The sequence below is a fragment of the Cornus florida genome, unplaced genomic scaffold (genome assembly GCF_030987335.1).
Source record: "Cornus florida cultivar Cherokee Brave unplaced genomic scaffold, ASM3098733v1 CherokeeBrave_3.0.0_Hap2_Chr10, whole genome shotgun sequence".
Taxonomy (NCBI): domain Eukaryota; kingdom Viridiplantae; phylum Streptophyta; class Magnoliopsida; order Cornales; family Cornaceae; genus Cornus; species Cornus florida.
In genome coordinates, this window is record NW_026775580.1 from 90,886,061 (window position 1) to 90,898,655 (window position 12,595).

General features: G+C 34.0%; 1 protein-coding gene across 2 annotated transcripts; it reads right to left on the minus strand.

The window, feature by feature from the left end:
- Window positions 1-356: 356 nt before the first annotated feature.
- LOC132280139 (uncharacterized) lies at window positions 357-2,784 on the minus strand. 2 transcript variants are annotated; one of them, XM_059782265.1, is made up of 4 exons: window positions 2,678-2,784; window positions 1,126-1,210; window positions 873-1,035; window positions 357-656 (listed from the first exon to the last, which is right to left on the minus strand). In XM_059782265.1, exons 1-4 carry the CDS (start codon window positions 2,752-2,754, stop codon window positions 652-654), a joined length of 330 nt encoding a protein of 109 aa, XP_059638248.1. In that variant the 5' UTR covers window positions 2,755-2,784; the 3' UTR covers window positions 357-651. The 2 variants fall into 2 exon arrangements, with proteins under 2 accessions (XP_059638248.1, XP_059638247.1); XM_059782264.1 differs by having other exon boundaries at window positions 357-1,035.
- Window positions 2,785-12,595: the final 9,811 nt, after the last annotated feature.

Here is a 12,595-nt window from a genome sequence, read left to right on the forward strand (position 1 = left end):
TAAAATTTATCCCGCATTGAATTTGAGTAAATAGGCAAACTTTCACTCATTACAGTTGATATCAGAATCAGACCCAATCCTTAATCCGGTGTCACATCAATCGTCTGGCCCGGAGGGCGTCCCGGTCTTACTCTGGATAGGCAGAGTGGTCCGACCACAACGAGAACGTTACCCGAGTTCCAGTGGAGGAGGGCATTGTCCGAGTTCCAACGGGATAAAATGTTACAAGTGAGACTTGTCTATGGATCTTTATCCACAACCCAAAACCATAAACTCCTCACCACCACTCACACGACACCAATCTACCAGTATTCATCAAATTATTTTTTGAAGCCAAAAGCACAAGACCAGAAACATAAAAACAAAAGAGAGAGAAAAAAGTACATATACATGGGATATTTTTTGAAGTACATTTGAATGGCGTTCAACGTGGGGTGCCAAATGCCAAGTGATCAATCACAAAAGTCACAACCATTCCCCACCAATTTACATATCTTCATGTGTACATAGATACATATATATGTATTAAACAGAAACAAATACCCATATTGTATCATCTGTCTTCACTGGATGTGAAAATTACTATCATTCAGATCCATGCTTCGCGGTGTACACATTTCAATTGAGATCATTTACATATATACTACCAGTTCAACCTGCTCATGAATGATCGCCAATCATATATTCTATCAGTATCACAAGGATCACTCAGAATAGAACGCTCTAAGCCTATGTAAATGGTTGAAGTCATCAAACTACCATCTTCTTTTTTTTGCCTAATATTTTAGATCTTTCATTGAGGATATGGATGTTCTAATTTCTTAAGTACAAAATCATGGTATTAGAAACCAGTAGAGCATAAAACTACCCACCAAGTTCTGCACGAGTTGGTACTACAGGTAGAAGATAATTCCCAAATGGAGAATCAAAAATCCTGAAATTTCCTGTGCAACCATCTTGCCGCGCCTGTGCTACTGCAGAGTTCTTAGCCTGTTGAATGCCAAGATAGACAGCGCTATTTTGAGCCACATGAACCTGTGTATTCCAGTCACATATTAGGAGATGCTATACACACACACATACACACACAAACTACATTGACAGAGCTGAGCAGAAAATGCATACCGTTGAACTATTCATTGATGTTGTAGCTGTGTTTCTCTTTGATATTGTAACCGTGTCTTTCTTTTTGGTAGGTGAAGAGGCAATCCTGCAATGAAAAAATTTATATACTTGCACTGAGTTGCATTCAATGGGAGGTGAAGCTCAAAGCATAATCACTTTCAAGAAAGTGATATCTTGCATGAATAATATATGTTTGTAGCTTAAGTTTGATACGTTTACTTAGACATGATAGATACAGATTCATTCCTTTTAAGAGAACTCTTTTGCTTAGTGTGGTTCCATTGCTGCATTAAGTTAAATATGTGTTACAACAAGGTTCACTCATGCTTCAAACAACATAATCCTTTATGCAGAAAGATATGTAATTCGAGAGTAAACAGTTTCAGATACACCACTAACAGAAAGGAAGATTAGGGTCTCCTTTATTGAGGGAAAAAAAAGTTGCTAATCAAAACAATAACCATAGCTTCAAAATCTTAAATAAACGAACTTACTACGTGCAGGGGAGAAATAAGAAATTAAAATTAAAAAAATGAAATGAAATGAAAAATAAGCTTCAGCAAAATATTCTTGGACACAATATCTATTTGAAAGCATGAAAACAAATGCATAGCAAAATATTTTCCAATAAAAGGGTCACATTACCCAGTGTAGTATCCGTCAATCCAGGGTGCTGGGAGGGGCAGAAGTGGCTACTCTCATGATTCGAACCACGTTTCATGCTTGACAGTTTGAGCATTTTTACCACTGCCTCATTAATTTGTGATTTAGATTCCATGATTACAAATGCAATAAATTTCATTCCAGAATATCATATTTGACTATCTATATTATCTCGTCTTATTTGTGTTCCTTATATTCATCTTGTCAGCTAAAACACAGAAGTTGTTGATAAAAAAAAATAAAAAATAAATAATTTAATGCAATAGTGAGAACTAAGAAGAAACATCCTCTAATGAAATTGGTCATTACCCAATACATTTTGCTAATGGCATAAAAAAAAACTAATCCCTACAAGATCATATGAAGAAACCCCTTTACCCAACCCACCATGGGTTTCCTCTGACCAGCGACCTCTTTTAACATTAAATCATTCAATTGATATAGATGAGAGTCCAATATGCTCTTCTCTTCATAGCCACTAGCTCATGCCTATTCTAGAACCATATCAAACAATAAATAATAAAAATAATAAAAAATAAAAAAAGAAGAAGAAAAGTGGTCCTCAACTCAATCAACAACAACAACAAAACACACCCGTGTGTATATATATATATATATATAAATTTGCATTCACCTGTACAAGTAAAATCTAATATATATGTGCATAATGAACATGAAAATTTTAAACTAAGAGATCAGAATTCAGAATTCAGAATTCATAAGAAATCAAGTCGTTTTGCTTCAATACAGAATTTGAAAACCAAATCATATGAATCTTACTCGGTATTACCAATTAACAAGAAGATTATTGACTAAAGTTACGATTACAAGTTAATTCAAAGAAAAAACGAGTTTTAGCAGAGATTGAAGCTTTCTGGAGACGGATTACCTGCGAGGCGGTGCACGATAAGTCTTCCTCTTCTTCGGTTCAGGTTCCATTTTCGCGTTTTCGCTCTCGAGATTCATAACAGAGCCCTATTAACATAAGGGCCAATGGTTCGTTAATTCTCAATACACATGAAGCCCAACCTATAGACTATTTAATTAACGGGCCAAGGCCCATTTAAAAACCACTTTCAAAATCAATTAGCCCATAGTTGCTGAACCTGAAGGAACATGTGTCCTTTTATTTTAATTTTTTAAGCAAACTCTCACGCTCATAATATTTTCCCCAGAGAATTCAAACACTCAACCTCTCCGACGGGAAATAAAGATCATACCATCTGAACTAATATTCATTGATTGTCTAATAAAAAGCTGCTGCTCATGGTTCAAAATGCCAAATTTAGTTGCCGGCCATATAATGTCAAAATTAACAAGTGTGACAAAGTGAAATTAAATATGATAACAACCATATCATTTAAATAATTGAAACAAAGTGAATGTGCTAGTGTCAACTGAAAAAAAAAAAAAAAAGAAAAAAAAAATAAAATTAATTGTATCTATTTGAGTGGACTTCATGTTATGTGCTAAATTTTAATTAATTAGTGACAAACCTCACATGTAAGTGGTAGTGTTTTCCGACCCCAGGTGACTTGTTATGTAAAAGCTGACAAGCAATTCAAAAGAATATTGTGATGGATGAATAGACAAAGCGAACTTTGCCCAAACCTGTACATTGTTGAACCAAACAAATCGTAGTCACTTGAAAGTGCAGCCAAGAAAGTCCAGAAAAAAACGATGCGTGCCGTTTGAAACTAGTCCAGTTCTGATCAGGCCCACGTACGCTGGATTCGTGCAATGATAAGCAATTTACTACTACTAAGTAGTATTGTCACTAAAATTGAATCACTACAAAATACTTTTACTCCGTGGTAGCAAAGACTAAAATGGTGGTATAAAAAAGCAAAGTATTTTAACGATGATGGGGAGTATTTAAGTCAAATGAAAATATAATAATAACCCGTCATTTTTCAACAGACTTGTGACTTGATTGTATAAGACTCTTATATTTTTCAAAAAAGTTAAAAATTTGAACTTTAATAAACACAATATGTGTGAATCCCAACTAAAAAACCATACCCGACCATTGATAATAATTTCATTCAATTAGCGGGATCTATGCCTGTTGGTTGAGAGAAGATCAACATCGACAATCACTAGCATGATGATTCAACAAAAGTAGGGATATTATTAGTATCATCTATTCATCTTAATGCTAGTCTTCTTTTAGGACTATGTGTTATCATAGATGATCAAAAAGTAACAAGTCCACTTAAGTGATTTTGGATCCTGTCTTTGACTTTGGGACAGCCAATTTGTCTCTTGCAAAATAATTGTCCAGGACTTAAAAAAAATAAATAAATAAATAAATTATTTTTAAAAAATTATAAAATGCGATTATTTAAAAATAAGTCTTTTTAAAATTGAGTTCACCCCAATTTTATACATTTGTAAAAGAAATGACAATTCTAATTTTAAATTTTAATAACTATTATTTTAAAAGTACTACAACTACTCATTTTAATTATAGTAAGATATGTTTGCTTCTTACCTCTACAACTACTCATTTCAGTTATTGTAACATTTTTTTGTTCTCCATCTATCTCAATTAACGTTTTTGATATGCTGTGGTTTTTTTTTTTTTTTTTTTGGTTAACCTCCGTTTTTTTTTTTCTTTTGCTTCCTACATCTTTTAGCTCTTTCTCTATTTTGTATAAATTTTTTCTTCTCTCTCGATTTCATTAGGGTTTGATATTTGATCTTTGTAAGTAGCAATGAAATATTTATGCTTTGAGACTACGTTTGGATTTTTTTTTTTTTTTCTCATGATGTGATTTTTATAAATTAATTTGGATGGTGATGGGAATAGTAATTTCTTTTAAAAAATTCTTTTCTATTTTATACTTTGAGTTTAACTTTATTTTTTTACATATGTGATTTTTAAGAATTAATTTGAATATTTAAATTTACTTTATTGATAATTAAAGTCCTAACTTTTTTGATAATAAAATTATAAGACTAGGGATTTTCTGAAAAAAAACAAAAATAAAATAAAATAATAAACAGATGATATTATATACCACTATGATATGTAATGATTCATCTTAAAATATCTACAAGGAACGGTTGTAAATTTAGAGAAAAAGTTGCAATATTTAGTAAATATCATGTAATCGAACTCATAATTTCCCTTGAATAATTTTTTTTTTTTTTTTTTTTTTTTTTTTTTTGCTTGAAGAAAAAAATAGTAGAGAAAGTAAAAAAGGTAAGAAAAGAAAAAATTTATAGTGAAAATGATAGATATGGTATTATAAAATGAGAGAGGATGCATTAATGAGAAAAAGTTTATAAGTTTATAGTGATTTTTTTCTTTTTTCCTTTAAAGAAAAAAGAAAAGTGGTGTGAAATTCTATACAAAAGTAGAGTGCTAATATGGCCTCCGAGTTTTTATACAGTTTTATAATTTTCATTTTTCTAGTAGTAACCTTATTCCAACATTTTTTCGCATGAATGTTAAGAAACTTTGTATCCTTTAAAGAATAATTTGGCTCCGAGATTGCAGGTATAAGTGATATATGATCCCCCATATCCAGCCAGATCTTACAATACTCATCATTCCATATTTTTAGTTTATTAATGCTTTTAGCAAATCATTAATTTCTCATATTCCACTTCTCCAATCATATCAACATGAGATAATCTTCTTGTGGTAAAATAATCACATTATGACTTTTACTCCCTCAGATTTGAACAGTTTGGAAAAAAGTTCAATATATATCCAAACATGACCTTGCATGATGTGGTGCACCACAATTGCGAGACTTTTCATCAACTTTTGACCATAAATTATGTGTTGTAGCAATGGGTACATCTAAAAAAAATTATGATTGTTTGAACTTGAATATCTTGGTCATACCTTTGATTATTCCATTGATTAAGGAATCCCATTTGAATAAATTTGTTTGCTTTGCAAAAGAAGCACCATATTTTGACTTCTAATTCCAACATATGAACTTAGCAAATCCACCGACTTCACGTGCCACGAAACCCCTTTGCCACCTAGAACAACACTAACTCTTTTCCTCCTCCCTCTTCCCCCTCATTGGACAGCCATTGGGTCATGGTTGAAAGAATTCAAACCTTATATTTATACTTTTATTAAATGTGAAATGTGTTTCAGTAGTTCAGTATTTATTTATTAATATAAATATATATTTATTAATTAATATAAAAATATTTTTTATAAAAATAATGTCTATAAAATTCTAACATAAATTACCTAATAAAATTTCAGTTACCTATTTTATTTTCTATCCTAATAAAATTTCAGTTACCTATTTTATTTTCTATAAAATTCTATCACATATAATTAAAAATAATTTCTATAAAATTCTAACATAAATTACCTAATAAAATTTCAATTACCTATTTTATTTTCTATCCTAATAAAATTTCAGTTACCTATTTTATTTTCTATAAAATTCTATCACATATAACCCCTCTCTCTCTCTCTCTATATATATATATATATATATTAGTTCAGGCTTGTGGTGTGCGTATTTTTTCTTTTCTCTTTATAATTGGTCTTGTAAGTTTTTCCTTTACTTTTTCTTTTTATAAGCATTATTATTATATGTTATTATTTTTTTTTTTTCTCTTTCTAATGGATGTTTATGTTTAGAAGTAGTTGATTTGTTTTATTTTTATTTTATCTTTCTAATTGATGTTTAGAAGTGGTTGATTTTTTTTTCTTTATTTTTTAATTTTATTATTTTTGGTTCATTCTTAATTTATTATTATTTTGAGTCATTATTGTTTTTCTTTTTCTTTTTCAGAAGTATCATTCTTCTTTTTTCTTTAGTTTTTATTTTTATTTTACTCTTTGTAAAGTATACTTTGGATGGTTCAAAATTTGTAGGAGTGGCAAAATGGGTTAGAAACCATCAATCCGCCCATATCCGCCTGTTTTTTAATGGTTATGAGTGAACCATATTTAATTTGAGGGTCAAAATGGGTTGGGTAATTTTTAACCACCTAATTTGAGGATCAAGAATCATATTCAACCCATATTTCATCTATCACATAATAAACACACAACACACATATATTCTATATTGCACTCAACTCATTTATCTCTCTAAAATTCTCTCACTCGCAATCCTCTCTCTCTAAAATAAACACACAACACACATCTATTCTATATTGCATCCACCTCATTTCTCTCTCTAAAATTTTCTTACTCACAATCCACTCTCTCTAAATTTGTCTCTCATCAATTCTCTCTCTTTCTAAGTTTCTTTTTCTAGAAATTTTTTCTAAAAAAATTAAATAATAATTTTGAATAAAAAAATTAATATTTTTTAAATAAATAAATCAATTTTTAAAAATTAAAAATTTTAAAAATAAATAAATTTAAATTAAAACAGTTTTAAAATATTAAAAATAAATAAATAAAATTAAAAAAATAAAAATTTCAATAAAAAAAAATTAAAAATATATAAAAATAAAAAAATAATTAACAAATTTTACAAAATTTAATTAAAAATTTTTAAAAATTAAAAATTAAAAAATAATTTAATTAAAAATAATAATTAATGTAATATTACTCTATAGGATATGAAAAAATAACACTGGGGTATTTTGTGAATATTTTCATATTGTTTAGTTTAATTCTAGAGTAACATTATACACTGTAGAGCAGTCAAAGAATGAACCAAAGCAAATGATTGTTCTAGAATGGTTATTCCTCACAATTTCTTCTTGTGATGCAGAACCATGCCAATTAGGATCTCAAGAAGCAGCAACACCTATGATGCAAGGAATAATAGACCGCGTTGTCTGATCAATCATACTGATAGCTTCAATAGTTATGATACCCCTCGGATCCGAGACACGGGTTGATCAGGCCCAGGCCCAAACCCGAGGGAGTATCAAACAATTAATATTTTATAGCGAACATAGAATACAAAATGAATTAAGAAATGAAAGTTTAAAGCTGAAAAGAAACTAAAAGATAATCCTTAAATAATTAAATACTTAAATTTGATAAACCAAATATCCATAATTTGAACAACTCGGGAATCCATCTCTAGTGGACCCCTAATAAAAGTCTCACACTAAATGAAAGTAAAATAAAAGATAAAACCCAAATCCAAGATCTGGAAAGAAACCCTACATCTTCGGTAGAATGGAAGATCGTCTCTGCTCTGCATGAACAAGCTCAAGCCTGGAACTGACGTACACCTGAAAAATAGGAGTGGGTCAGGCCCACGAACAAGTTCTAACCTACTACAATCCAAGCAGAGACTCGATACGCATGTACATACTAAATAGTTCAACAATAACTAATAATCCGTACATAAATATATCCACACTACTGGACTCTCGCTAGGCCATGAAGGGGGTCTCAACCTGGATAGAAGGCATCACACAATACGCACCTGAGTGGGTATGAGTACCTAAACCTAAACAGGGTATACCTCAACCTTCACAGTCAGCTACACGTCCAACTGTATATACGCACCCTAACCGTCGACACTGAGACTCAAGCTCATGACACGGTAACATAAAAATATATCTAAACTCCGTTTCTATCCATCCACCAGAAATCCAGTAAGTCACTCGGCGTAGTCAACCGTACCGACTTATATATATAAGGAGGATTGTAGTTTATAACCCGTGCCCTTACTCCAAAATAGGTAGGACTTAGCAATTTGAGCTAATCCAACCCAGTATGTCACCGTCTCATACCGGTACATACAATCCAATCCGTCCAATAGTTGATAAAGCATCGATAATTATAACAACAATATCAACAATTCCATACTAAACATAATAGAATGCATTAGCAACCATTCTTAAAAATACCAATGATTGATTCACATTTGAAAATATAAATATCAATGTCAACTACTCCTTACTATGCATATTAAAATAGATAATCAACATGCTTATTTACATGCACAGTTGACAAAATAATGACCATATAAATGTCAATACCAACAGTCCAAACTAAACATGTTAGAACAGATTAACAAACATGCTTAAGTAAGCCAATTCAGAATCCATAATTTGATCATACAGGGCTTTCTTTATAATGATCCCCTATTCCCAGTTTCCATAGAATTAACAGAACCTAAATAGATATTTTCCCACTCACATCCATAGCACGCAGAATAAATATAAGTAATCTATTATACTTATAGTTTCCTGTCCAACAACTTGCCGCACCAACCGTTAAATTTAATCATCAACTAATTTTCAGTGAAATATAAATTTTTAGCATAGTTTCTATTGTCATGAACATATAATTCGAGTGGACAAGCTCTCACAGAAAATTTCTAATATAATTAAGAAATTAGAAACTCCAAATCTACACAGTCTACAAGACCTTCGTAATTAACTCCATGTAATCCTAATGGTTAACACTTTGTGTCCAATTTTATGTTAATCTGGTCTTTGCATATTTATGTTTACCCTAGACCACTCCTAAATCACCCATTACAGTATTCATTCACCAATAAACACATTAAAACAATCAGTAGGAAGCCCAATCACTGGAAAAAAATTTGGAAAAACAACCCACAGAATCAAAACTCACGCATACACAACCGGGAGCCGGCTCCAGAATATTGGAGCCGCCTCCAATGGCCCTGGAGCCGGCTCCTAGACCATTGGAGCCGCCTCCAGTCCAAGGGGAGCCGGCTCCAATCCAATAGGAGCCGGCTCTCCCCCTCCTCTTCTTCGTGTTCTCCTCTCCGGTCGCCGTTTACGCCTCCGACACTTCACAGTAGAAGGTTTCAGAGAGTTTCAATTAATCCTAGAGGATTCCAGTCCTTAACCCAGTCCTTATTATGCTACTAATATGGATAAACCAAGAATTAAATAAGACAGTTCAAAGTTAAACAGTTTTACAAGTTTTAAACCAAATTCAGTTTCAGTTACACTCTAAGCATGACACAGACAACGTCTTTTATTTTTAAACCTGTAATTCATCCTGGAACCATTGAGTATGCAAAGAACACGAGTATAAGGGAGAGAGTAAGGTTAGAACTTGCCTTGTGAGATTTTTGTTAAAATCTCTACGTTGTCATCTACACTCGCCGGCGACTCCTACTGCAACTTCCTCTGTTCCTCGTTTCTAATTCCACAGACGTGTTTTGGTTGTATTATTTTGTTCCCTACGCAGACTTATCTTATATATTTATAGGCAACCAAAACCCTAAGTCCAATTATACCTACAGTCTGAAACGAGGCCCATAACTCAACCTAGGTTGTAAACCTTGTCGGCTCCTTAAATAAACCTAAACCTAAACAGAACTAAAACCCTAACCACACTTTTATACCTAGTCACAAATTAAAACATGTAATTACTAAGTCAACAATAAAAATTCCAAGTTAACTACTAATTCAATTAACGAAACAAATAAAAATTCCAAGTTAACCGTAAAACAGAAAATAACATACAATTTACAGAGAATTAAAGCCAAATAAATAATTAAAACAATTAACTTAAAATAATTCAAATAATTAATTAACCCAAAGAAAACAAATAAACTAACTCATTAAAAAGTCAATTAAAATATAATTCAAAACCATTAATGAACCAAAAATAATTAATGAACAGAAAACAATTAAACAAATTACCGAGACTATCCTTTTAAAATTAGGGGTATTACATTCTTCCCCCCTAACAAAAGGAATTCCGTCCTCGGAATTCGCTCTTACCTTCTTCCAAAATTTCAGGAAACTGCGAGCGAATGACATCTTCCCGTTCCCAAGTAGACTCAGCCTCATTGTGATGACTCCACTGAACACGAACCAAAGGAATAACCTTATTACGAAGAATCTGATCTCGTCGGTCGACAATACGACACGGTGGCTCTAAATAAGTTGCATCCGGTTGCAACTCAATTTCCCCAACATCGATATGCTGATATCGATCCTCATCTCGCAGAAATTTCCGCAACATGGAAACATGAAACACGTTGTGAACGCGATCCAAAGTATCCGGGAGTGCCAACCGATAAGCGACAGCTCCAACGCGATCCGTAATCATGAATGGACCGACAAACCGCGGAGACAACTTCCCTTTCTTCCCAAAACGCATAACACCCTTCATAGGAGATACTTTAAGAAGAACCTGATCCCCAACCTGAAACTCCAAAGCACGAGTGCGACGATCAGCATAGCTCTTCTGCCTACTTTGGGCAGTACGCATGCGATCTCGAATAAGAGCAATCTTTTCAGAGGTATCCTTGATGAACTCAGGACCTAAGAATCGATTCTCTCCAACCTCCATCCAACAAACAGGTGATCGACACGGTCGACCGTATAACGCCTCAAAAGGTGCCATCCCAATAGTCTTCTGGAAACTATTGTTATAAGCAAACTCCACAAGTGGCAAATATTCCTCCCAGTGGCCCTTGAAATCCAGAACACACGACCGAAGCATATCTTCCATAATCTGATTCACCCTCTCAGTCTGTCCGTCAGTCTGAGGATGGTAAGCAGTACTAAGGTGTAACTCCGTACCTAAAGCCTGCTGAAAACTCTTCCAAAATCCAGATACAAAGCTCGAATCCCTGTCCGATATAATAGACAATGGAATGCCATGTAGCTTCACAATCTCTGAAATGTAAAGCCTCGCCAACTGCTCCGAAGTGTAGTCAGTGCAAATAGGCAAGAAATGAGCTGACTTGGTCAACCTATCCACAATGACCCATATGGAATTATGCCCCTTGAAAGAATTTGGCAACCCTTCCACAAAATCCATAGATATGCTCTCCCATTTCCACTCCGGAATTGGTAGTGACTGTAGAGCTCCTGGCGGCCTCTGATGATCAATCTTAACCATCTGACAAGTACTACACTGAGAAACAAAAAGAGCAATGTCCCTCTTCATACCTGCCCACCAAAACTGCCGCTTCATATCTTGATACATCTTATCGCCTCCTGGATGAACAGAGAACTCAGAGTGATGAGTCTCAGTCATCACATCCTTCCTCAAATTATCAGCAGAAGGTACCACTAACCGTCCCTTGTACCTTAAACCTCCATCAGCCCCAACATGGTAGAATGGAACCTTTCCGGAAGCTATCTCTGTGACCTTGTCGACACATTGCTGATCAGTGAGTTGTGCTTGTAAAATCTTGCGAATGATGGAAGGTGTAACCACCATGCAAGCCATAAAAGCATCTGACAACTCATCTACATCCTTCAAAGCATTCCACTCAGTAGTGAATAGAGCAGAAAGACTACCAACAGGTCGGCGACTGAGGGCATCCGCCACCACATTCGCTTTCCCTGGATGGTACTGTATGGAAAAATGATAGTCTTTTACAAACTCCAACCATCTGCGCTGTCTCATATTCAGCTCCCGCTGAGTGAACAAGTACTGCAGACTCTTGTGATCACTGAATAATCTGAAAGACTCACCCAACAGATAATGCCTCCAAATACGCAAGGCAAAGACCACTGCTGCCAATTCCAAATCATGTGTCGGATAATTAAGCTCATGAGGCTTAAGTTTCCGAGATCCATAAGAAATTGGTCGCTCCTCCTGCATCAATACACATCCAAGACCCTGCAACGATGCATCCGTGTAAACAAGATACTCTATCCCGCTTTGCGGAGTAGCCAGAACCGGGGCAGAAGTCAACTTCCTTTTCAGCTCATCAAAAGCCCGCTGACAGTGCTCATCCCACACGAACTGTACACCCTTCTTGGTCAGATGAGTGAGTGGTCCTGCTATCTTGGAGAACCCCTGGATGAATCTCCTGTAATATCCTGCCAGACCGAGAAAACTCCGAATCTCTATAGGTGATGTAGGCTGTCCCCACTCAACCACCGCCGAAACCTTGGC

What these genes read in the sequence shown, in the direction of transcription:
- LOC132280139 (XM_059782264.1), bottom strand. Translation starts at nt 2,754, where the DNA reads ATGAATCTCGAGAGCGAAAACGCGAAAATGGAACCTGAACCGAAGAAG. An exon ending in TATCGTGCACCGCCTCGCAG is followed by an intron (nt 1,211 to 2,677) that starts GTAATCCGTCTC and finishes TTTTCATTGCAG; the next exon opens with GATTGCCTCTTCACCTACCA. An exon ending in CATCAATGAATAGTTCAACG is followed by an intron (nt 1,036 to 1,125) that starts GTATGCATTTTC and finishes TGGAATACACAG; the next exon opens with GTTCATGTGGCTCAAAATAG.